At 31.3% G+C, this 27,838-nt stretch overlaps 2 protein-coding genes across 2 annotated transcripts; one reads left to right on the top strand and one right to left on the bottom strand.

Moving 5' to 3' along the window:
* Nucleotides 1-1,148: 1,148 nt before the first annotated feature.
* Nucleotides 1,149-10,938, top strand: LOC124359756 (prefoldin subunit 1). The gene is made up of 3 exons (XM_046812762.1): nucleotides 1,149-1,320; nucleotides 1,962-2,090; nucleotides 10,483-10,938. The coding sequence occupies exons 1-3, from the start codon at nucleotides 1,222-1,224 to the stop codon at nucleotides 10,579-10,581; spliced, it is 327 nt and encodes a 108-aa protein (XP_046668718.1). The 5' UTR covers nucleotides 1,149-1,221; the 3' UTR covers nucleotides 10,582-10,938.
* A 2,738-nt stretch (nucleotides 10,939-13,676) lies between these two features.
* LOC124359755 (pyruvate dehydrogenase E1 component subunit alpha, mitochondrial-like) lies at nucleotides 13,677-27,761 on the bottom strand. The gene is made up of 7 exons (XM_046812761.1): nucleotides 27,607-27,761; nucleotides 25,396-25,461; nucleotides 21,445-21,618; nucleotides 19,014-19,232; nucleotides 17,082-17,330; nucleotides 16,038-16,286; nucleotides 13,677-13,984 (listed from the first exon to the last, which is right to left on the bottom strand). Exons 1-7 carry the CDS (start codon nucleotides 27,658-27,660, stop codon nucleotides 13,796-13,798), a joined length of 1,200 nt encoding a protein of 399 aa, XP_046668717.1. The 5' UTR covers nucleotides 27,661-27,761; the 3' UTR covers nucleotides 13,677-13,795.
* Between the last annotated feature and the right edge of the window lie 77 nt (nucleotides 27,762-27,838).

Here is a 27,838-nt window from a genome sequence, read left to right as displayed (position 1 = left end):
TGGGGCGGAATCCTGAATCGGGAAAGGGATGGGCATAGCTTATAAACCTTCTCCGTGGAAAAATACATATACGTACAAATTTTCATCATGATCGGTCCAATAGTTCACGATTCCATAAAGGACAAACATACAAACATTCATTTTTATATATATAGATTACAAGACCTTGTATTCCCACACTCCTTGCGATGTCTTTTCATGGGGATTTTTAAGAACCCCAAAGGAAGTTGTGGTGGGGTTAAAAACTTTTTTGTTGGTTTTCGGTCAGTCCCAAAAAGTAGACATGAAACACATGTTTTAGAAAGAATGTCAAAATCTGATAACTAATCAAAGGGATCATGGATCCACCCCCTAAGGAGAGGGCTTGTGGGGGTTAAATTTTCATCATATCACATGGACATTTATGTATCATGTGACTATTGATCACAGGAACATACCTGTGAAATTAAAAAAAATAAATTAAATAATAATAAATGGGCTAACCCCCAGTGCCGAGGGTCATCACCACTTTTAATAATTAAAATATTGTACTTTTATTTTCAGAAAGAATATTTAGATGTTGAAAAACCATAGCCATAATTGCACAAAAATATTAACATATTTAAAATTTTTGGGTCACATCACAAATAGTCCCATCATTCTAGAGGACCTGGGGAATCGGGGTTTCAATGTGGGGGGATAATAAACTAACTTTAGATAGGCTTAATAAGGAGGACTAACAGGTTTATCAACATTTACATGGAAAAAAATATGGGGAAAATAGTTCTACCAACTGCATTTGAGGGACATTTTATAGTTTTTTTTGTTAAACTCTCACCTGTTTTTAATTATTTTAAACACTTTCTCTTCCTCTATGGTTAAGTTTATTCATTTTTTGTCTACTATGATCGTCTTTTTTGCCATTACGCAACTTCTTTGTGCATCATTGTTGATAGATTACATTTTGTTGTTGCATGTTAATTTCAAGAGACAGATGGTGTTCTCTATCTTTCATGAACATTTCCTTTTCTAACCCCTCAACTGTGTCTTTTCCTTTTTTAAATTTGAGTTGAAATAAAAGCCTACAAATTTATGAGATTTAATTTATGAAAATGTGCAGAATTAAATTAAAATAGAGTGTGATAACTTTTAAAACAAAATTGTTTCATTAAAATTGTTCATATTACTGTTTTGTTTGTTAATTTATTCTTTGTGTAGGCTTTCACAGAGCTTCAACAAAAAATGGTGGAGACTACTACAAAACTTCAGGTAGCTGATATTCAGATTGAAGGACTGAAGAGGTCAAAGCAGCATGCTGAATTGACAGCACAAGAAATTAAGGTATATATCATATAAATAAATAGGTAAATATACATATATACATATATATATATATATATATATATATATATATATATATATATTTACCGCTACACAATTGGACTGTTAACAATGCAAAATCGCATTATGCAATGTTCAACACTTTTAGTAACTATTATAGACTTGCCAATGTACTAAAAAAACTAAAATTTGTAGCCTATATAAACATTCAATTTTCTAATGATATATTATGAATACTTACATTAGAAGCCTTCAATTAGTGTTGATGTTTTTTTTTTCTCCAAAAAGACATATTTCAGGCCGGCATATTTCTCTATCTCCCTTTTTATGTCAAACTAAAGACAATCTCCCCTTCTGTTTTCCTCCTCTCCCCCTTCTCATCTCCTTACACTCATCTGCTACATTAGTAAAATAGTAACAGCTATTGTGGAAGATAGTTAAAACATTTTTCTTAATATATATTTGAACAAACAAGACTTACATTTATAATTTTCTAATAATAGAGCTGATTATGTATCACAGTTTCAGGTTTGTTAAGTTTATCATTTTAATGTATTTCTTGTTAATACAATTTGATAATTTGTTAAACTGAGTGTTCCAATAATGTTTGATAATTCTGTCATTTTTTTAATTTTTTCCAGGCTCTATCATCAGAAACGAAAACGTATGAGAGTGTAGGGCGCATGTTCGTGCTTACTGACATTCCAGAGGTCTGTAAAAATCTGGACAACCGCATCAGTACATGCGATGAAAAGATAAAGTCTCTCGAAGTAAGTTCATTTCATGAAAGTTTATTACTGAGTGCTAGCCCTAAATTGCATGCCTTTTAATAAAATACTGGGCGTTTTTAGTTACTTTCAAGAAAATCATAAATCAAACACTACTAAACATATATACTAATGCTTGCATACATGTATTTTCCTTTCTTCTTTCATATAATTTAAAAGTTATAATATTTTGTTGGTAATTAAATTTAAAAAAATTATTGTTGCTGTTAAAGAAATACACAATTCCCCAATAATTTTAAATTTATTTCACAAGGCCTTTCAGCATCAAAGATGCTGTCATCACGTTTGAATTCAAACCTAACGATGGCATTTTAGATGTTGAAAGGCCTCGTGAAATAAATATAAAACTATTTGAGAATTTCTTTAACATCAATAATTTTGTTTTCCAATAAGAGCATGTTATAGTTATATTTATATTAGTGTTATAATAGTTTTTAGTCCATGTTTCAAAGGGAAAAAGTTTACACATATTTAATACAAACAATCTAAACTTAAGATATTAACATATATGTTATAATGACTCATTTTAACCCTTCGTACGCTGTAAGCTGAATATTCCACCGAGTAAAACTAACTCGAAATGTTCTAAGCATAATAGATCGTGGAATCCCCTGACAACGCAATATATTTACATTAGTTCTACAAATTGCCGCCAGAATGCTTGAGAGTGAATATTTGGTGTTCTAATGGTGCGCCTGAATTAGCACCCCCTGGACATAGCACCCCCTCGCTACTGACGTCATTTTGACATCACGAAAGGGGGTGCTAAATCAGCACAGATGCCGTGTCCAGGCCCTGAATAAGCACCCCCTTCGAATACGGGGGTCCTAATTCAGCGCCTTGACCATGTTCATGTGCTGATTTAGCACCCCCTTCGAATAGGGGGGTCCTAATTCAGCGCCTTGACCGTGCTCATGTGCTGATTTAGCACCCCCTTGAATCTGGGGGCTGCTAAATCAGCGCCGTATTGATGAGATGAATAATTACCCCAACGGAATAGAATAATAATCGTTTAACCATATTGCGATTTATTTTTAAATAAAATAAAATAATATATATATATATATATAATTTAAATATAATGCAATGAGTATATTTACTGCATTGCTGTCGTTTACTTAATATTTCAAAAACAAACAGTTCATTACCAATTGTCAAAATACTATGCATCAAATATACTTAAGTAAAAAACTAGGTTCTAGGCATTCAAATACAGGTTTATTTTAAAATAAAATTAATTTGAAATCATGGTACGAACAACGCAGAGGAACTGATATTGCGTAAATCCGGCATGTGTAATAAATATACATGGTCAGAGATTATATCAACCTATTAACCAATTTAAAGACAATTATTTATTTATTTTAAATTTTCGAATACCAATCAAAAGCGGGAAAATTTAGAAGCGTGAAATTGTAATTTTGCGACGGCTAAGAGCCAATTATTTTTAATGACGCATCATAAACTGAATTATACTATTTAAACTGAATAGTATAATTCAAACACACCTGACAAACAATTTAAATATTATTTTATATCTACAAGAATCAATATCATTCAGTTATATCCATATCAGTTAGTTCAACTATAATTTAAAAAAAGTTGAAAACAATATTAAAACACTTAGCAATAAATATACTACTGTATTTTCAAAAGCGTTATTGCTTAGGTCAAAACATACATTTACATACTGAGTATTATGGATCTACATTGCTTAATTTCCCCTCTGTCGGTTAGTGTGCGTTTTTTTGTTGTTGTTAAAAATGGAATATCTTGGAAAATCTAAAAGGAAAACCTAATAAATTTAATCCTACCAAGTCTTGGTCAAAACTTTATGGTGGCTAAAAATATATGATGTTATCTTTAATACTTTCAAAATAGTGGCTATTAAAATATTTTATCTTTTAACTTCTTAAAATATGCAATTATTCTAAAATATTGCAATAAAATGAATTTGAGAGGGTTCTATCACAAATATAATGACCAAATATATAAAATATCATATGCACAGATTTACTGTAACAAAACACTGTCGACATTGAAGTTCTCAGCGAGTAGGTCACAATACAAAAATCGAGTAAACGGCAGCACCAGAATATCTTATGCCAATTATTGTGCTCACATCTTAGTCCCTTCATTTAAAGTACAGGAAATACATTAATATCTGTTTCCAAGCAACTTTTTTTCTAGTAAATTAAAAACTACTAGAGATATTGCAAATTTATCAATAATGAACGCCTTTATGAACAATGAAGGACAAAAACAAACGTCTTAATTAACAATAATAAACTGTTGTATTTATCATAAAGCTTACATTTATTCAAAATATATGTTAAAAAAACTAAATAAAGTGACTAGGTTATCTGTTATATATTAAGAATAATAAACAACAAGAAAAATCGTACAGTAGTATTCAGACAATAATGCTTTTATAGATGACAAAATCAAAGATAAGTGGTTTTATTGGAAATACATCTGATTGTCGCTTGACTAAATTTTCGTAAATAAATATGTCCTAAAACAACATATATTTAAATAAATTCAATAAACATCAAATATATGATTCTATTCTATCCTTAGATAGGCCTGAAACATGTATTTCAAAGGTTTTGCATAATAAAAGACAAAAATAAAAAAATAGGGATAAGATACTCTACTCTAAAGCTGATGTTAATTTATTTTCACGAACCATGTTTTTTTACAGTAAAGATGCTCTGAATGAGTTATTTATTATTTTTTTGAAATAGTATTTGATTAATTAGATTTGTGATACAATCCACGATCAAATTTATTCTTGTATACCTGATTTTAAGACATTCAAAGTTAATCAGATTTAATGGCCGCCATTTCGTATTAATGAATATTGTTTATAACTGGCCTTATTACCACAAAAATTTGATCCAAATTAGGTAGGATTTGTTTATTCGTTTTAAGATATTAAAGTGAATTTGTCTATAAAAAACACATACATACTGACGGATAGGAAACTAAGCACCAAAGATCTATTTCCATATTCTGAAATGCGTTTGCCATGACCTGAGCAGTTGCGGTATATAGACTTGTCCTAAGAATTACAGGACACTCTGTATATAAAATTATTATACAGAGTGTTCCACAACCTCTACCATTATTTTCAGACATTATTCTTGGACCAAAGGCAAAAACAATCATATTCACCATTCTAAAACTCAATAAATATTCAAATAGCCACAATTTTGTTTTGTTTTTGTCTTTTTTTACTTTACTATTTATATTTGATGGATTGTTTAGGTTAAACTTTTGGCTATACCTTTATAACCTTAAGGAATAATTACATAAAAAATTTAAATTTTTACAAGCTTTATTTTCAAAATAGTGATTTCTAAAAAATCTTTAAGCGTAAATATCTTAAAAGCGATATATGGTAAAAAAGGTCTCAATTATTACACAATTTAATTAAAAATCCAACGATACCAAGTTTTAAAAATTGGTTGTGAAATAAGGGAGATAGTTTGTTTATTAAAACCAATTACCAAACAATATTCGCCTTTATTATATGACAGCACTGAATGTGGGCTCCGTCAATCAGCTGTTTTGATTTTAGCTGCTCTAATCATGTGATTTTAACATTACATTGCTGAACTGTGGTAATAATATCCTTAATTATTTCTGAATATAAGTTTCTTTTGATTAATACGTCAGAAAAAACACTCTAATACATGTTGATTACCTAGACCAAAAATTAAAAATATCTTTATAGTTATTATATTTCTATTTAATATTTAGTTTTTTAAATGGAAGACCTCAGACCTTCTTCTGGCTTGTAAATTTATACGGAGTTTGTGGATATGCTATTGATTACGATGGTAAACGTAGATGCTTAAATTTACCAGTAAAGATTGCTATTTGTTGCAGTTGTTAAGTTTGTTCTAACCGAGGTTTGAAGATTTTGTTCTACCCGGAAAATAAAACATTAAAAAACATAAAAGTTTACTGTATAAAAAATGAAATATTATGTATATTTGTATAGTATTTTTTTATTACTAATGAAGTAATATTTATGCTTCTATACATCTGTTGACTACCTAGTTTACAAATCAGTTATAAAAATTACAACGAATTGAAAATTAGAGTGTAACAACATTCATTACACTTTCCGATATAAATAGCCTTAAAATAAAAATTCAGCTAAGCTGAAGTGTAATTTTAAATTTTACATTTTTATAGACGCTTTGTTAAAGACTTCACTGAGATTTCACTCTTCTTTTCACAATATTATAAGAATGTTCATCCTTAAGTTTGACACTTCCAGATACATGGGGTTAGAAGTGCACGTGTGACTAATGTAACACACAATAGTTAAAGATTCTTTAACTGCATACAAAAAGGCGATGATTTTCAGTTTTTGTCCATACATCATTACCGTGTTCTATTTTATATTTTCTCATTTTCTCTTTACTCATGTAAAAGTATCCGTTACCTAGAGAGTATAATATGCCACACCTTGGGCCTGTACACTCAAACATTGTTTGATTTCTTCTTATATTTTTTACGAAATTTCATCTAAAAAATTCACTATACATAATAAGTGATGTATTAATATAGAAATAACAACTGAGAATAACATCGATATTATTACTCGACCACTCGATACGGCCACATCAGTTCTGAACAGTAGGGTCGGTAGTGCACGGACGGGTTTCGTCAGCTTCGTCAAAATTATGTGTGGACCTACAGTCCTACAATCGATATTTGCAGGTTGATTTCACTCTGTATATTTCATATTTGGTAGACGGCCGATATATAACATAACGAGCAACGATGTTAAGGCAAAAATAAGGAGTTTCAAGTTTTTATATGTTTACTAGCTGATACCCGCCCCTTCGTACCGAATTTTTGTAGAATAACTGATACGTCATAGACACCTCCTTCATGTCTTTAAAAAATGGCATACTACTGATGAAATAAATTATGGTCATTGGAAAATATTCCAATTTTAATTTCAATGCGACATTCCATGATTTTTTGAACTGATGTTCTAAAGTAATTACAAATCACGATCCCTCCTTTCCTATAGTACTGTAGGTAATAAAACACTTATGATCCACATTTGAAAATAGGGTTACTCATAAAAGGAGCAACAAAACATATATGTGAGAATATCCTACATGTAATAGTTGATATCACTTAATATGAAAGTCCCAATATGAATTCTATTATTCATTCTTGTAATATGACACTAATTATCATCGATACCGTTAGAAAAAGTAATATAATCGAGGGTATAATCCTTTACCAGAGGGATATATCTGCTAGAGGTAAGATGGACAGAAGTCGACCAAACACTTTTTAAAAATTAACTAGTTAGGAAGAAATCTTTGCGGATTAATATACTTCATCCTTAGCTACCAATGCCTCATCCATAAGTTTTTTATCACAGTTTTAAGATCATAAACTAATAATGTATCTTCAAGTTGTAGCCTCATGTGAAATATACCTTTCTTCCGACTCAGCCGGAAGGGATATTGTGTATTTGATGTTTCTATATATTCCTTTAATTATGAAAAATAGTTAGGCATGATTCTATAAAGGAGATTTTACACGTAAGCAATAGTAATACTTATGGGCGTAACATTGAGATATTTTTTTGAGTACCATTCTACGGATTTTTGTGTAGTGTTAAGTCTATGGAGCTGTTCCATTTTGCAGATGATTCACGGTACGCCTAATAGTGCATAAGATAAAAAATTATAATCTAGTTCCTTACTGCAGATGGTTACGAGTAATTATTTAAGGGCAGGTACTGAAAAATTATTTCTGTAATAAATGGCAAGTCAAAAACTGTAATTTTCATGCTTCATCTGGTTCATTCCATAAAACCTAATTTTGAAATGTAATTAAAATTAAATATGAAACAAAAATGCCGCAAAGAAAATTCTATACTGTGTGACAGTGAGCTATTTTGCATAAAATACGAGCCTAAATTGTATACAAAATTATATTAGTTTTTTAAATTTGAGTTAATTAAACTAAAAAAAGAAGACTCCATTTCCGTGAAGCTATTAAATGAAATAAATAGTTTAATTATGGATTCATATACAAATAACATAGTTTTAATTATATCTAGAAACATGTTTCATTGAGTTTTCACGATTGGATTAAGCTTGAACTTTTAATGCTCAGCCTCAGTGAATACTCTTAACTAGACTATGAGTTGATCTTCCATTGGTATGGACGCCCAGTACTCAATACCTGTACAATAAAAATGACACAGCATAGATACTAGACTAATTGTGTACAAAAACCATAATTACATTTTACCTTCCGTAATATTCCAAAAATAGTTTTTACTTTCACAAAAATGTATAACTGTAGATACAGCAGTAAATATCTTATATTCGAGAGGAAAACAAATGATGGTATTTTTGTAGTATTCTAATAGTTGTTATGAAAGAACTTGGTATACAATAATACAAATCTTATATCTCAAAAGAATGAATCCATACATTTAAATTAAGACAGCTAATTAAAATTAAAACAAGAGCAGCATTTATCATTAGTTTTAATTTGTCTCTAATTAGTGTATACTCGTAATTAAAAAACGTAAAGGGAAAAGAGCCTACATGGGCTTTAATGATATGTGCGTAGAGAATTTTATGTGTTTTTAAATATATATTTAGCAGTCCGTTAATTAAATTTACAAACGTATTAACTGAAAGAATAAACTGAAATAGAATAAATGAAGGATATGATTTAATTAATTATTTTTATAGGTGATATTTAGAAAAAATTAAGAAAGCAAAGTCATGAGTGAAAATTATTACACAAATATGACAATGCGTGTGAGATGGAGGAGTGCTAAGGTCCATTAGCCTTGTTAGTCGGAGCATTATTATGTAATATTAAGTCTATGGTAATTTTAAAGAGAAAGTAGCCATATTTGATTATTATATTATTTAATCATTTATCAGAAATTGCAAAACAATCGTAGATAGTAGCTTATAACTGGCAGCGTCACAAAAATCCAGATAACAACATTATATTTATGATTAAATTGAATATGTAAAAGATAAATATCCTTTTTGCTGGTTGAATGCTAGGGGGTGCTAATTCAGTGACTGAGCCATGTCCATGCGCCCCCCCTTATATGAATAAGCACCCCCTTGGAACAGTGACGCAATGTGAAGTGTGACTCATCAAACAGCTGGGACCAATCACAACGGAAGCTTTTGTTTGCTTTGTCAGTCCGCGCCATCGCCAGTGAGCAAGCTGTACGCTCTAAGCGGAAATACTCGCGTGTGACAGTCAACTGCCGGCGGCCGCTTTGTACTGTTGTTTATTGTTTATAACCTGCTATACTGCTTTAGCTGTCTATTGTGCGAGGTTATCCATATCGATAATGTGATAAACTAATATATCTATGTAAAACATGTGAGGCCAAGCCTGCCCTCCACCCAGATGAGTGTTTTGAGATTTACCACAGACAAGTCCAATATTAGTGTGCCTTTTTTATTTTTGTACCATTTTGTGTTCTTTATATATTCTATATTTGTCATGAATTTGTTCCCTTCATTATCTACTAATTTTGTATAAATAATATGAATTACTGTTATGCTAACTTTTGCTAATTTCAGAAAAGTTTATAGGACTTTATATACTACATGTATATTTACATGTATATGTACTCATATGTAAATAAAATAAAAGCAATAAAAAAACTATCATGTGTTTTCATCAGTTGCAAGACCAATAAACCTAAAAAAATGTAACTTTGAACAAATTAAATTATTATTTTTTTTTTATTGAGCATTAGAGCAATTTTATAGAACTTGCTTTCAGCGTACGAAGGGTTAAAATAGGGTTAATCCATGAATGATTATGTAAAAATCTGCCACACTGTGCAGTTCTTTAGTATAGTGTAGGCTACAAGTTTAGCATTGTGGAACTTTGCCAAACAAGCCTACAGTTTCTACATTGTCAGTAAGCTGATTCAACACATTGTGTACATTCTAATAGTGAATTGTGTTACTAGCCACCCGACAAACATTACAAAAAAAGCAGAATCAGTAAAAATACTGATCATGCAATATAATTCAATCCAAACCATCACTCACAAAAAACTACAGGATTCATGTTCTTCTGCAGTTTTATTATTCTGTGTAACTGTGAGTGTTATATTATTGAAGATTTAAAAAAACATACTCTGATTAAATTTATTCATTTAGAAAGCTTTGCTGGAACGTTTTTATGGAAATCTAAATGACTTATTCATAAAATCTTAGAAGTGTAATCCATTTAGTTATGTAGTATTGGATTTTTATAAATGACATTTTAAAATATCTACCAACTATTTTAACGTATTCAGAGGCAGTTTAACACTGATTCTGTGTTTCAGGGTAACAAGAGCTATTTAGAGAGAAGTTTGAAGGATAGTAAGAACAACTTAAGAGAAATGGTACAACAACGTAAAGACGCCCCACAAGAAGCAACGTAGGACATATCATGCAATCCAATTGTTTTCGGTGAACATTGACAGAACTGAAGTTTGTTGTTTATTAATCATTACTAACTATTATTCTTGTTTTCATTGTTTTTATATTATTCCTTTCTACCTATAAATCATATTATTTGTAAAACTTGGTTTTAAAATAATTGTTATACTTCTGCAAAAAGTTGCTTAATATCAGCTAGTCTTTATTAATTACAAACAAATTTCATGTATTTTTTAAGTTCCTCTTAATGCATTAACACTTATTTAAGTCTATTCATTAATCATATATGTACTGTTATCATTTGCATTTTTCTAAGTTTATCAAAAGAAAATAAATTATTGATCATCCACAGTCGGTAATTGGAATTGACTTATTTGTATATTTAAATAATAGTATGAATCATTAGAAAACCAACAATTCCTCCATTCCTGTTACCAGGCTGACCATTTAAACCCAAGAGTTTTTTCAGCGCTGTAAGGATTAAAGTGAATTCCACCAAATAATACCATACACAAGTTAGGAATCACAAGAAGCACATTGTGTCGATAACTCCATGTACACTATATCTAAAACAGGTACTTAAAACAAAAGACTAATTATTAAAACCAAAATAAAGAAAACAGGTTTTAATAGTTCTGCACTGAATGACCAACAACTGAGAACTTACCAGATACCAATAGTAAATTAATAGCTTTATGTCAGAAACAAGATTGGAGCAAAAAGAGGAAACGGGAGTGGGGCTTTTTTATTATTGTTCGTTGTAGATGCACTTCTCAAAACCACGCTGTGACTCCACATTGATTTATTAGAAATCTTTAATATTTATAATTCATTAGGTTACCTGGTTAATTAATTTTTCAGAATTGGCAACCAAAGTGGTCTAATTTTAACTTATGGTGACTGATCGGTTGGTCTGCTAATTTTATGTATGAATCCTCGTTTAACTGCATTCAAACACATAAGACTCTTAGAAAAAAGCTCATGAAAAAAACAATTGTACCTGGGATTGTGTGTAGAATCTGTGTTTACAATATAAAATGTAGTTGTAATAGGAAATACATAGGTGAGAGAAAATGAACATTAAACGTTAGGATAAAATAACAACAAAAAAACATGAGAACAACTTTTTTAAACTAACAGAAAAGTAAAAAATTGCACATCATTGTTGATCAGAAGATCATAGTAAGAATTGGGATAAAGCCAACATAATACATTGGGAACTCTTTAGTATGCCAAAGCATAGTGCTTAAAGCATTCATATTCAAATATGAATTCCACTTTACTGATAGGTCTGCCAACTCACCTGCTTTGAACTTCAATCCATTAAACTTTATTAATTGGATTTATTTTACAACCAGCCACAAAACGAAATTTGTTGGTTTTTATAACGCTTTGAACCTGGTACTCACCTCTATTATTGGTCCTATTAACTTCTTAACTGCCACACCTATGTTAACAAAGTTTAAACCGTGCTTTGCTACATGACACCTGACAGCTGGTAAATGATACACTAAATGACTGTCTTCTTGAGCTCCTTGACACTGTCCGATTGAACACCACCTAAAAACTCATTCAGCTTTGGGAACGAGCGGTAATCAATGGGTGCAAGGTAGAGAAATAATGAAGTTTTATCTAAAACGTCGCACCTAAAACTGTCAATTAGCTCCCACGTTGTTTCCATAGCATGTGGTGTTATTAAACACACTTCTTGTGACAATACATGATACCAATAATTCTCTATGGAGCGTCCAAGTCTTGAGGGCCAAACTGTAAGAATTAGCATTTACGGTTTACCTCAGGGCAAGATATCCAAATTTCATAACAAGTTAATGTATGGTCCACTTCATCTCTTCTAACATCGTAATCTTCAAGAAACCTCAATCCAGCTACCGTGTGTTTTTGTTTATGGTTATCAAAATTTATGGGACTCGTTCTGCACAAATATTTATATCCTGAAATTGGTAGTCATGATTTCATGGATAAGGGAACATAAAATCAAGAAATTTACCCAACGTGAAACATTGAAACGTGGTTCATGACGTGATTACCATTTTGTGTTTTTAGATGTTATTGATCGTGGATGGATGACCAATCTCACTTTCATTATGAATGTTATTTTTTTTACATACTGCTTTTTATATTATCACATTCATTGTAATAAAACCAAGTTTGAAACACTACAATAATAACATTTTGTAAACAACTATTAGAATATGGGACGTAAACACAGTCGCTGGGTGTCGGAATAATTTATTGGCATTTTTGGTTTAACATGTGTAGACTGAAGATTGATCTTTACAGCTAGACCAAAATATTTCAAGCAAATAGTTGTGTAAGCAATGTTTCAACACTGTGTGAACTAGAAAACTGATGTTAGGATACCGGTCATGTACGTCTAAGATTAATGCTGTCGATTTTCAAGATTTTTGATGTCGATCGCAGTTTCGGTAAGCGATGGGTGAATGGTCATTGGTAGTCAGCTGTAGAGAACGTATTAATTTTTTATCAGTTTAGTTTAAGAATCTCTGGTCAATTTGTAACTTATGACTTCCTAAGTAATAAATAATATTTGTTATTACATTTTGAGAAAGTGCTAGCAGTTTGCCAAAAAATAATTACTCATCCCCAAAATTATTTGTACGTCGGATTTCATCAGAATTAAACTACTGATTCCATTAATCATCTCAATCAAGATCAAATTTTCACGAAATTAACATTAAATCTTTTAAATTTTTAAGTAGAAGTCTTATTAACAGTTCTGGTATGTGTATTTTACCTTTTTGAAAGAACTTTATATTTTTGTACCGACTAAAACATGTTTTTGTTGGCAGATCAATTATAAATGCCACATTTAGCAAATGGGTCCAGTATTTAGGCCTGTATCCACTTATAGGCTATAAACACAGAAAGACAACTTGGAATACAGTAGATTATTTTGCACAAGAAATTACTTTTTCCCCATTTACGTTTGGGAAAAGTATGTTAAAAAAAGTAAGTAATGCGTTGGTTATGGTTTATTTTGGAAAGATTTGAATTCCTACTGTATGACAGAAGTTGAGACACATAATTGGATACTGAGGAGAATTAATTTGGCCAATTAACAATGCAAAAATTATTTTAACTACAAGAAAATGTCTGTTGAATTATACTAGTTAAAAAGAGGACAGACAGGCTTTCTATTCGATTAGTTATTTTTTACAGACAAAAATTATAAAATTATTTAGCATTAACAGCGGGGCCGAGACGTTTGTGTTTGACAGGTGACCAAGGCAGTATGTTTCTGACTTCAGGTTCCAAAAACTGTACACAGACATCAGCTGCCAGCTCGTCCATTGGGATCTCTTGGTCCTTCTTGGCCAAACCTGTTGCCTCGTCTACTTCTTTCTTTATTTCGTTTTCTATACTCTGTAACAAATTGGTAAAACTATATAAGTTTCATCAGTAGTGTATTTTATTTACATGTAGAAAAATTACTAATATTCTACTGTTTCAAACTTAAAGAGGTGAGTGATTAAAATTGCTTCATTATTAATCTTAATAAAGAGAGCACAGGATCAGTTTTTGATTCTGGATTTATATTACATGAAATAGACTGAAGAGTTTCTAAATCTATATTTGTTCCACTTTGTACTGTACCAACACCTCTCCTCTGTATTCTGAGTTTTCGCATGGGGCTCATGGCCAGGTCAGGTCAGGTTAAGACCAGTACATTAGCATCTTTTTTTTATAAAACTAAGAATAATACTAGCCAGCAATGAATTTTGTTTTAGAAATAGTTTTAACCCTGGCAATCAGTATTATAATGTCGATTGAACCGTTTCATGAGTTGAAATCAACATTATAATATCAATCTTACACTCACCCATTGTGACACTTTAGGTAGTACATAAGTCTACACTACCACTCCTATTTATATTCCATTTCAAACAGAAAGAATTGCTCTTCAATAGTGAAATTTGTTTTGCTGTTTTGGCAGCAGTGACGTCATAAACTTGCCAGAACAATTAATTGTCTTCATCTAGTCATTTTGAAGCAGGTATCTGTCTGTTTAGATCTTTAGCTTTAGTTACAAAAGGTATTTATTTCACAAGATAGTGTTAATTACTTATAAACGAGTTCATTATGGATCTTTTTAAATGCTTATGTAGTGTTTTTGTTAGTCATTTCATGGTTTTATATATTGTGATTAATAATCCTAGGACAATCTAGGCTATTGTGCAGTGCAGTAAAAGTTTTTGAGAGCTACAATATTAGTGATATATCATGGATATGGTTTATTATGTTAGTCTATAGCTTTGTTTTAGGCTCTCATTTCAATAATGTCCCAACATTTTACTGATTTTAACATTAGAGAACTTGAATTTTTAAGGGAAGTTGGATCGACACGGCATCAAATTAAAAAAAATACTCTGACAAAATGTTGAAGAGTCAAGGCTGGTTTAAGCTGGGTTGGATTTTTGGAAAACAGATAGGACAAAATTTGAATTAGAACTCAGAATAGAAATACTTTAGTATTGTCAATGTAGGACAGGTAACCGTAATAATATTATCTTGTATAAAAGACCAATAAGGATAGTGATTGTTCAATCTTGCTTGAGTGTATTCATTATGTATGGGAACATGTTACATCCTTGGAGATTTTTTAAAATCTGTACATACCATTGTGTTTTGTACCTTTGAAGTATTCAGGGAAAACTGGTTTTAAGAAACGTAATACAAGTTTACAATACCCAAGATAAACATGATGTCCTTCATCCACACCATCATTGTACATATTACAATTAAAATATCTATATTTAAATAAAATGTTTAAATGCGTTACCAAATAATAAAAACATGATACTAAGATTAAATTAGGTTAGAAAAGTTTATTTAAAGTAGCTTATATGTGCTTAATAGAAGGATTGTGTATCCAAAATCACACACTTCTTTGTACAATGCACTTTTAACAAATATACAGTAGGTCAAAGAAATATTGATCTAGTTTGTAAAATATTTCATTTTGATTTTTGTGGCAAGGATAAGTCATAGTCCAGAGATATAAAATTTGATTTTTGTGAATGGTGATCATTTGCTTGAACTTAAGTAACAGGTAGATATTTGCTATATTATTTTAGGTATAATCTATGAATAAATAATTCAAGGAATTGAACGCTTAGTATAGTAGTGTTCTTGTAATATTTTTCCGTTTTGTCTCTCAGTTGAACCATTCATACTCCATAGTCATACTTTTTATAGATTTATTGTTCTAATTTGTACATAGTATTCCATCATAAACTATAAGGTGTCAGTAACACATCTGTTGGATAATAATTGCTTAACACAGTATTCTTTACACCTTTAAAGCTCCCACTCAAAAGATCCTTTAAGTTTACTTCCCTATGGGTTTATAATAATTCACTCACTTTTTATGAATAATATTACCTTAGAACAAAACAGAACAGAATGGATCAGTTACCTTCAACTCATCAGCAGTAACAAGGTTTGCAGAGAGTATCTTCTCCTTGAAGGAGCTGATTGGATCTCGGGTCTGCCGAACTGTCTGGATCTCGTCACGTGTCCGGTACGATGTGCCGGGGTCGGACATGGAATGACCACTGTACCGGTATGTCACTGTCTCCAACACCATGGGACCTTTACCTTCTGAACAATGAGCTACCGCAAATTTAGCTGCCTCTCTCACTGCTAGCACATCCATACCATCCACCTGTGCAAAAACTCTCATGATTGTCATCACTTAAGTTATTCAATTTAGAATCTTTACTTAAAATCATTGTTAATTGTGAGCTTAAAAACACTATTTAAGCTTTGACCTATGAAGTAGTTTAAAGCGATGTAGGTACAGATTTATATCTGATATATTTTTGATTGGAATCCATAGTTGGCAAGTTCCATCCTTTTGAATTGGAAACATCAGACTAAGGAGCAAAATGCATAATAGTGTAAGATAGTGTAACAGGGTGTTTTGGGCAAGAACAGGTTTCTCAGAATTTTGGACCTTGTATTTTCTTTGTATTGACAGTTCAGCTCAGTGTATTATGATTTTACATGATTATTAACTGACATTTGCTTATCTGGATCAGCTCAGTAGTTACAATGTCAAATATATGCAGTATAACTCGGATTGTTTTGTTGGCATCAGGTTGGTGTGGTCCCATGCCAATCCTCAGATATGATCCATCTGCAGTAATTGATCTATGACTGGCAAAAGATGGTACAGGAAGCAAGTAATTTTGATTTCAATTTTAAAAGCAATACTGTAAAATTAAAGTAATAATTTTTGGGTAAAAAGAATTGCATAATACACAAACTTTTACGGACAGAACAGGATCAAACCTCTATTGTACAGAACATTCTGGAATAAAAAGTCAATTAAATTATAAATTGTGTTAATTAGGTGTATATTTTTTATCAGACTGTCTGTAAAGACCATACTGTTCATTATTTTTTTAATCTAGTCTGTTATAACTTATTAATTAAAATTCATTTATGTATGACTGACCCAAATTCCTGGGACGTAATCGCCCCTGGTGTAGTAGTTAGTGCTGGCCGATGCTCTCTCAGCACTCGTGCCCATTCCATATCCATTGTTCTCACACACAAAGATACAAGGGATGTTCCACAGCTTTGCCATGTTGTAGACCTCGAAGATCTGCCCCTGGTTGGCCGCTCCATCACCGTACAGAGCAAAACAAACAGCATCGATTCCCTGGTACTTGGCAGCAAATGCCACTCCTACTCCTAAAGGAACCTGCAATGTTTAGTCTCCGGGTATTTAAAGAAAGATAAAACTTAGAATGTAACAGTTACTAAAAAATAAGTAAAAGGAAGAAAAGTAAATGGAAAACAAAAGTAATCGCTGAATTGAGCCTGTTATTATCATGCTAAAAAAGAATCTCTCGATTTTGAGATCTGCTTTCTGGACTAATAATGCTAGAAATAATGCAGGCGTTTTCTTCTCCATTTTCTACTATTGTTATCTTGTCTACGGTAATTAACTAGTTTGGCTATCAAATCTATTGTGTTGACTTTTAAGAAAATCCTTTAATTTATTTGTTTCATGAAAGTTTCTGTTTTTATTTTATATTTAATTAAAATTAATATGAAACACCATTAAAACATTGCAAGAACTTTTGACATTTATCCTCTACTGTGAACTAAGGGTTTCCACAAAATATTTGCTGGTGAGTTCTCCACGCACAGTGTCTCTAACAAAATAACTTTAAAACAATCTACACTTTGACTTGACAACATGAATTCTACACAGATTAATACGGTTTCAACATTTTATATAGTCTTGTTATTCAATTCCATTCTTGGGTGTGGTGGCTCTTGTCAATATTTTAAGTGATAGGACAATTTTTAATATGAAGAAATTCAGTTCTGTACAACCAGACTGGTTTTGACCTATCGGTATCATACTTGTGACCATCAGTCTTAATAAGAAAGATCTTGACTCAGATGAGTGTTAAAATCTTTGTCAGCATTGTCTGTGCCATGTTTCATTTTCAAATGTTGGGAAGATATTGCTGACGTTTTGGCTGAGTTAGAAGTTGCATTAATAATCTGATACTGACAGGACCAGTTATGTATTGTTGGCACTCAGACTGAAACTGAAGCTCCTACATTGAGAGTTTGTATGCAACAAAAGTGTTTAAATATTTTGATGATCAGTTATTGATGCTTGAACCGCCTCAGGAAATGAATAACAGTTTTTATCACTCATGGTCACTTGGCATTCAATAAGGTCATCGTATTGAGAGTACAGAAATTATGGTTAAGTTTGAGCCTCATTTCAGTTAATTCAGGGAAATTAACTTATTGTTTTTCCAAAAGCAGCCATATGAATTTTAGTAATGGAATAATGATGATTACCCAGAGCTGTAATGAATGCATAATATCAGGTAATGTATCCACCATGGCATATATGAAAGTGGGATGAAATAAAATCAGTTAGTTTTTTCACAGTATTCCTTTTTCCATGCCTTCCTCTGTTTCTTTCCATTTATGTTGCTGTTAATGTTAATCCAACAGAATTAGTGTCATTACCAAACTAACAATGTGCCTGATTCATTTCTACTGGACTAACTGAATTATAGAGATTCCTATCTCCTTAAAAAATGTAAATTTACTTGTTTGGCATTTTTCAGGTACATAACAAACTTGTTTGAAAAGTATTGCACCAATGCTAGCAAATTGAAAGTTACTTTACATTATGTGCTTTAAAATTGAACATTATGATTTAAGACACAACAAACCTTTAAAATAACAGAACATTTCACATTTCTGTAGGGGAAGCTCAAATTAAAGGGAAGATCTTGAAATAATTGAAACTATTTGGAAATTAGACAAATTGCTACCTCAGTGCTCTTGAAATAGAATTATTCTTTTTGTTTAGCCTGGAATAGTTCCCAAACAATAACTTGGAACATACCTGTGCGCCAACAATGCCATTGCCCCCGTAGAAGTTTTTGGTGTACATGTGCATAGAGCCGCCCTTGCCTCTTGCACAACCGGACTTACGGCCAGTCAGTTCTGCCAACACTCCCAGCACTGGTACTCCCATCAGGTATGTCCAGCCATGGACTCTGTATGCAGATATTATGGAGTCCTGGGGCCGCATGGCTGCTCGCATTCCCACAGCACAAGCTTCCTGAACATGCACACACTTCAAGCACGCCAATTTTGATAATCAGATTTTCAATTATTTAAAGGAGTATCTTAAAATAATATATTGTAATTATTAATAACTACATGTACTATTTTGTAATTAATTAATTATTTAGTAAATTTATAAATAACAAATGTATTACAGTTATGCTTAACTTGAAAAAGAGATGGCTCCTATAGTAAACACCTTACTCTAAAAATAATTTTGATGATCGCAACCATAGCTTTTTTGATATATGACTGGAGTTTAACTTCAATTATTGGATACATTTTTGCATTTATAATGTTTAATACATACTGGATATTTCAAGTATTAACAATCATTCATAATAGTAACAGTGATAGTGTTAATTTTTGTTACTATATTTCACTGATACAACTGACATTTAAAAAAAATCACTTAACCAAAACACACATTCTGTACTTGCGTTCATTTTATAAAACAAGAGATGGGACCCCGCTACATGACGCAAGAGATGTTCGAGTCGCGTTTCTGGATCAAGATTGTCCTCATCGATGGATTTGATCTATGAAATAGCCAGCGAGATCACCTGACTTATCCATTGAACTTCTTTTTATGGCATTATTTCAAGACCATAGTGTACACAACTCCTCCGCACAATACAACTGAGCTATAAAGAATAATTGGTGAATGCATAAAAATTATGCTTCATATTTTGCAAAATGCCTGAGAGGAATTTTCAAAGTTTAGTGGTTTCATTGTCTGTTTACTGTTTTATAGATTAATTTAAATCAGAGTGGAGTGGAAAATGTTGGTTTTCATGAAATATATCTTTTAAATTTTCTATAAACTGTGAGGTAGAAATTTTGCCTTATTTTTCCTTTCATTTCTAATATTTTTTATTTATTTTCCTGTTACTGGTTTTTATATGTAATTTTCATTTGCGAAGAGTTTTTTAAAAGCTAATGACAGTAATCGCGAATCGGCAATGGACTTATTGCATCAAATATATCCTTCTAAAGAAATAAAAGGAATATGTTCAATTTTCTGGTTTTGACGGTGCACGGTGGTGTAATCTTCGCACTTAATAAGTTGAGCCATTTTATTTTTGTAGAACTAATAGTGTTCCTCTTCAGATATTTTTTTTTGTTTACAAAAGATGTTTTTCTCGAAACATACCTCTTCAGTTGGGCGGATAGCGAGGCATACCCAGGAGACGTGAGGTATTCTTGAAAACCGATGTCTAATTTGTACTTCTCGACCTAAAAATCCCCAAATACTGATTTTCATTCAAATCCTCAGAAAAATTACTGTTGGCGTGGGGGGGGGGGGGAGAAAGGTCTACCTCTTGTTTAATGACCCCATTTTTGAAATGAGTGGATAATTTGAAAAACTGTTATCAGTTTCATGCAAATCTGTTTGTATATAACTGACACCCCATTTAGCAGCTGCCATCTTTGAACAGTGATAGATAGCGACTTCTGATTTGAGTCAAACATTTTCTAGTTTACAAAACATTTTTCGCAAATAATAAATAATTATTGATATGTGAGACTAAATGTAAAAATACTTAAATATTTGCATTAGCTGTTTTCAAACTACACTCAAACTGAAATAATGCATTTTTATTAAAAATAGAAATTAACTACTTTTTCTACAACACAGTTTTCATTTTATATGCAAAAAATATTGTGCCAAATGTCATCAAATGTTTGGTTAGATTTTGTTGATATTTGAAAATTTGTCTAGAAAACTGTAAGACCTACATTGAACTTGGTCTTAAAAACCTATTTCCCTAAAAGATATAACTTAACACTGAAACAAAAAAAAGTTAAAATGCAACAATTACTTAGTATTTTCGTTGTGGTATAGTGCATGGTTGTTCATTGAAATATAACAATTGTAATCTATATACCAATTCAAGCCTGAGTGAAATAAACAATTCAAAATTACCTCATCTTTTTAGGGCAGAATATTTTTTGTCAGATTGATTGCATTATCTATATTCAGAGTAAAACAGTATTTACTAATGGCATTTATAAACATTGGTTTAAAAAATTGTAAATGTAATTGTTGTAGTTCATCTGTAATAATGGTAGGTATATAATTATATCTTTTGTCTTTTAAGCCAGTTTCTGGTCCACAATATTTGAAGTACTAAGTTGTATTCATTACAAAATTATGTTATGAAAATTTTTAATCTTGATTTGTATTTGCAAAGAATTAAGCTTACCTGTCCCGAGTACAAGTGACAAAATCCCCGAATGATCTTCTCCTTGTAAAGGTTTCCGGCAGAGGTCTCAAGCCTTCGGATCGTCTGCATTTGTCTGAAAAACTTGAGGGCATCCTCCTTGGTGACAGTAACACTAGTGGACGGTCCATTCTCTAGCTTGTGAAGTTTATAAGGCTAGTAAACACAATCAAGTTTCTGTTTTTAGATTAGTATCACTATTATAGTATCACATTTCTAAAATAAAATAACTGTAAAGTTGACAGTTACTGGAAGAAGTGTGAAAGACAGCATATGGGCATCAGAGCAAAATTTACCATTTCGTTTTGACAATAAAAATGTATTATTTTTAACATACTGATTGTGTAGTAAAATAGTCTTTATTAACCATTGATCATATGTAATGAAATAGGTTTCATCCATAAATGTAAAAATTAAAATGTATAAAACCATCTGAAAAACTTCCAAGTTTTACATGTACGTCACTAAATTTATCCATAGTGTTCTAAAATTGTAGTATATTTCTGGTGTTGTTTGATAAACTCTTGTGCATGTGAGAAAATTAGATGTCCAATTTAACAACCATGAGGCCGATCAGTGGCACTATCTTGGTTACTACAACATCTTGGTTCTGACAAAGTTTTGTTCCAGAATCCCTTGTCATAATAATAATAATAATAATCTCTTTATTGCATTTTTTAAACAATTTAACATTGTATCGCAATCGTCATAAACAAAAATAAATAGTCCCAACTATACCTTCATACACATTCACACTTACAATTCATACATTCGCTCAGACACATTCAAAATGACTCCAGATCCAAAGGAAATATATACATACCGACTCCAGATCCAGAGCAAACACATACAAACTGATTATTTAAATACTGTGCAAATTTAGACCTCCCAGCGGCTCATCATGAATTCATCGACAGAATAAAACGCTTTTGACACCAAAAGGCATTTGAGACGAGTTTTTAATTGATTTTGATTGATGGAATTTTTTATACTCTCAGGGAGCTTGTTGATGAGTCTGACACCAACTTGTTGCGGGAGGTGTTGTGATAACGTCAATCTGTATTGGCTAGTTCGAAAATTGTCCCTGCCTCTTGTCCCATATTGGTGAACGTCACTGCCACGAACCAAATCACACTTTGATTTGCAGTACGTGATCACCTCAAGAATGTAGAGGCAGGGCAAAGTCAGCAACCCCAGCTCCCTGAAAGATTCCCTACACGACTCTCTATAATTCAGCTTTGCAATGATTCTGATTGCTTTTTTTGGAGTCTGTTATCAAAAACAATATTCAGTAATATACAGTGACCATTAATTGTACTCCACTGTCTGTCATAGATTCTATAGCATAAGGATCAGAAAATGCAAGATACTAAAATTAATGATAAAAGCTGAATATTTTTCTTCAAAAAAGGGGAGACAGTCCTCTTTTTAGGCTTTTCTGCCCATCCTCATGGGCCACTGGCATGTGCAAGGATCTTATCTAGAGCCCCACGCTTGACATGATTTGTATGAGTTTAACCCAGCTATATTTCTAATCGATCTATGAAATTTATCTCATGGCATTTTGGAATGGCTTTTAATGCTTTTTACACACAAAACATTTTACAGTGTTTTGACTTATATATACTTGCAAAATATATACCAAAAAACCAATAAAATCATGACCTTCCCCAACGTGTTAAATTGCTTTCTTACGTTCTGTACAAAGGAAAACATGACTTTCTTGTATTTAATGATTAGAATTTGTAAACAGTTTTTAAAATAAAAAATGTAAAGTAATGGGAAAATACTATAGAACTCTGCTTTACATCACCTGTGAGACTGAGAGTGTGGGTATTAGAAGAATACAAATTCTATTATTTTCTCAAATAAATACAATTTCAAACACAAGACTGTTAAAGATCATTTAAAATTTGGCTTGAACGACCGTATAGCTACAATACTGTTTGCTGTATAGTAACATTTAAAATACAATAACCCTTCATCAGTATTCAAGCTCAATAATGTGTATCATACTTTCATTATATTTTCCTCCTGTCCTTTATTGCAGTGGGTCCTACATTTACTTCCTTGAAATTGTTCTAACGTAATTCCCACTGGTCTAGTCTGTGTAGGCAGCTTTAATTTTCTCAGAAAGCATAACGTGTTTACTTTCCAAACCCAACATAACAAAACTTTGTGCAAACAATGCTTGGAGTTGGTGAAAACTTGAGTACTATCACCAAACACTGCATACAGGATGAGTAAGTAGCACACAATACTCTGTCTGAGATGTAGCCACAATACTGACATAAAAAACATTAAAAAGGTGCTTTTGCGGGGTTGTTGACTGAAAAATCTTCAACAAATTCAGTGGTCAGACTGATCCAGACTAAAGTGGTTCTTCTACAATTTTCTAGAATGATAGAAAATGTTTATTGAACAGGGATCAAAAAGTACATAAATGCAGTGCAATAACAACATAACTTGCGTGTTTATTGAGATAAAATTAGTCCACTTTATCCTCCATTACTCGCATAACCTTTTTATGTAAAAAAGTAGCAGCTGACTATTATACAAAGTTTGAGTATTTCTATAATTAAATTGAAAAAATGAATACAATTGGTTTTTTATCTATTATAGGATAGAAAACAAAATAAACAACTCTCGATAACATTTGTTGATTTCAAGAAAGCCTATGATTCCATTCATAGAATATCACTATTAAAAATACTGAGACATTTTGGACTTCACCCCAAAATAATTAAATTAATAGAACTAACATTAACTAATACAAAGTCTAAAATAAAGTTTAGAGGAGAACTTTCAGAACCATTTCAGATAAAGACTGGCTTAAGACAAGGTGATGGATTATCACCGCTTCTTTTTAACTGTGCATTAGAGTACGTCATGAGGGAATGGGAAAGAAATAACCAAAAAAACATAAAGATTGGATATCAAAGGGACAACATTAATCTGAACTGTCTGGGGTTTGCTGATGACTTAGCTCTTTTGGCCAATGACATTCAGGAAACAAAACAGCAAATTAAATCTTTACAAGATATAGCTCAGAAAATTGGTTTAAAGATATCGTTTGAAAAAACAGAAGTTTTATTAACGCAACCTCCACTTGCAAATAAAATAAGGTTGGACAACCACAATATAAAAATTGTGCAGAAATTTAAATACTTAGGAGAAGTAATCACTTATAACCTGAATGAAAAACCATCTTGGCAAAGTAAAATAGACAAACTAACTAAGATTAAACATGCTACTAAGAATACGTATAATAAAAAATGTCTTTCAATAAATACAAAATTAAGACACTACAAAACAGTTGCTCTGCCACAAATTACATATGCAAGTGAAACAATATTTAAAACAACAAATACTATTGCAATAGATAAGGTTCTTAAGATGGAGAGAAGAATAGTCAGAACTTGCTTAAACAAAAACTATCAAGTAGACGGAGTTTGGAGACTAGCTTCCAATGAAACAGTCTACAAAAATATAGAACCCATTACAAGTATAATTAAAAAGAAACGAATATCATTCCTGGGGCATTTGTTAAGAACACCTGAAAATAGAATTAGCAGGAAAATAGTAGAAAAACTGTGGTATAGTAAAAGTGACATTAAATGGATCACAGAATTAAAAGAAGATATGAGAGAGTTACAAATTACAGTAGAGGATTTAAACACAAGACAAACACATTGAAGATATTGAATGACAAATACTCTACACTACAGCTGAAAAGAAACAAACAACGAATAGGAAGAGTGGTTCCGGAGGAGGAAAGGAAATTACGCTCGGAAAGGATGAAGAAATATTGGGTGGATAAAAGAAGAAAGACTAGAAAATATAAAGTGACTAAAGTGGTCCAATGTAGGCCATAAAATTATAAATAAATAGGATAGAGAAGAGTATTATAAAACATATTTCTGAGATACAAACCTTGGTTTCGAATGTAGCTTCTGATGCATAGGAATTCGCAGAACCTAGCAGACTACCAGGTTTCCTCTATAAAAATAACATTTTAAGAATTATTAACAGTGTAGTCAATTACACTGTTTATAATAAAACTAGCTGTAATAAAAAATAAATAATAATAAAATAATAATTTAAAGCTAAAAATCTCAGTCTAAAATTGTTCGATAAGCGAATATAAATCTGACAGTATACACAATACAAGGATGTTTTGGTTGGCAGTCGTAAATCATCACAATAATTGGCAGGATAAGTTTTGATGCCAATGTAAACAACAGAACCCAACAGCATCTGCCAGCACAACCAAATCATGTTTTTCAGTTCATCTATATAGTATTAAACTGTCATATACCTTACTATTATAGTATGTCGTGTTATATGTATATAAATAATTACATTAATCTAATCTTATATTTTATATAAGTAAACATTACCAAAATAAAGAAAAACATTCTTCCACTATATATTGTATTTTGCTATTTTCATCAACAACAGATAAATTCTGGATAATCTAGATAGGATATCATTTTGTCCCCCCATAACTTTAATTAATTAGGGTGTTAAGAAACGTGTAAATATAGTTTTTATGTAAGGACATGTGGTTACAATTTTGTTACAATTGAATGGGTTATAAATTATGAAAATGTAATAAAAATTCCCAAATCTACTCTTAAAAAACACTACTTTTCTCCAAATAGATGTGTTTTAAGTAATGTTCATGATTTATTGAGTTTACAAATTTTTGTATGTATTATGATATCAGAAATGTAATAGAAATGTGTAATAGCTATTTTTACTGTCCTTAAAACCATATATTTTGTAAAAATTAAGAATTTATCACTAATAAAAAACCATATTGCATAAAAGAGAAAGTTCAGCTTTCTCACTGATAATACTGTAGTGTGCCTTTTCAATTAGATGTGACACTATGTCTGTGCTGATAAGCAGTGTTGTAAACATTGTTTTTCCAGTCCCTTAACACATTCACGACAACAGCTTATTTCTGGATTTTTTTATTTGCTGTCAAATTTTTCAATAATACTGGCAAAAAACCATAATAGTTTGTTTTTATGTTAAACATCCCAGTATAATGAGAAATGTATGTCTCAATTTTGTACAAAAAAATTAATTTACTTAAAAATTAAGCAATTGTACATCCGATGGGGTACACAATAGTCTAAAGTATTTATTTAAGTGCGGTATCACGTTTAACAAACCACCAAGACAGGCTAACAATAAAAACGCAATAAGGAAATTGTTAACATCATTAAAGGAATAGGAAGTATTTATAAATTAAACTTAGGCTTAAACTTAAAATATATCTTTTATTGAAGATAAACCTTTAGTGAGATGCATATTGTGTCCTATAATTAAACATCCAATGGGCTACACACAAATAATTTTTGTCTAAATGGTTAAAAAAACAGTAACTTTTGGAAAAAATATAAAATATGGACAATTTAGAGCATTGACATAACAGGTATGGTTATTTACCAATTACACCACATAACAATTTGGCCAATTTGATTCTATTGTTTAGCCATGGTCAATGATTATTATGGCGCATTATAGCTTGTACACTGATATTGACATATATTTGTTTACATCTGGGGTTACAAAACAGACATTTCTGGTAGTTAAAATCAAAATTTTATTGTTTGAACCATCATAATATTTTCTTTCTTTATTGTGAATGGAGGGGACATTAAAAATTAATTTTTATTATAACACCCATATTTAAAACTTTTGAGTCATAGCAATATAATCTAAGTTACAATATACAATATACTCTAGTTTTTTTTATTGAAATGTTTTATAGCTATTAATTAAAATATTTCTTGGGCAGTTGCCAACAAAATGATAGCATTTCCAATCAGTTTTCATTCAAGGTCTAAGAGATAACTAGAACTAGTTGTGTTATAAATTATTTCAAAATAACATTTATAATTCTGGTTAGACCATACATATTAAAGAAAAAAGTTGTACCAACAGATATCATTTTACTCATAAAAAGTGAGCTTTGCTAATAATTTTGAATTATTGTCTTTATATTTTACTAAAATTTCTGAACTTTCTGTGGGAAATTTCAATTAAATTGTGTACATAAACTCTTTAGTAGTTGCATAACGAAGATATTTGGTTATTGAAAAGTATCTCAAGAAATGGTAGACACATTACCTTTGATTTGGAAAAAACTGTGTCCCCCAAAGCCCTTGCAGTTCGTGAAAACATCTTTCTGGCTGGGACTCAAGTTTGCAACTGGGACCGAAATAGTCTGTCAACCAAGTGATCTTTGCAGCTCTCTGTGATTAGCATTCACTATTATTTAGCGTGTTTTCTCACAATCCAGACCTTTGGCCTTTTTAATTTATTGCTAAGAATAAAATTTATAATTAACAATTAGTTTGTT

The sequence above is a fragment of the Homalodisca vitripennis genome, chromosome 4, assembly GCF_021130785.1.
Source record: "Homalodisca vitripennis isolate AUS2020 chromosome 4, UT_GWSS_2.1, whole genome shotgun sequence".
In the NCBI taxonomy this organism is placed as follows: domain Eukaryota; kingdom Metazoa; phylum Arthropoda; class Insecta; order Hemiptera; family Cicadellidae; genus Homalodisca; species Homalodisca vitripennis.
This window is presented reverse-complemented; position numbering and strand designations above follow the sequence as displayed.

Coding starts and splice junctions, on each gene's coding strand:
- LOC124359755 (XM_046812761.1), bottom strand. CDS start 27,660: ATGTTTTCACGAACTGCAAGGGCTTTGGGGGACACAGTTTTTTCCAAA. Junction 17,331..19,013: donor ATGGCATTGTTGGCGCACAG/GTATGTTCCAAG, acceptor TAAACATTGCAG/GTTCCTTTAGGAGTAGGAGT. Junction 13,985..16,037: donor TTACTGCTGATGAGTTGAAG/GTAACTGATCCA, acceptor AATTTGTTACAG/AGTATAGAAAACGAAATAAA.
- LOC124359756 (XM_046812762.1), top strand. CDS start 1,222: ATGGTGGAGACTACTACAAAACTTCAGGTAGCTGATATTCAGATTGAA. Junction 1,321..1,961: donor TGACAGCACAAGAAATTAAG/GTATATATCATA, acceptor AATTTTTTCCAG/GCTCTATCATCAGAAACGAA. Junction 2,091..10,482: donor AAAAGATAAAGTCTCTCGAA/GTAAGTTCATTT, acceptor TCTGTGTTTCAG/GGTAACAAGAGCTATTTAGA.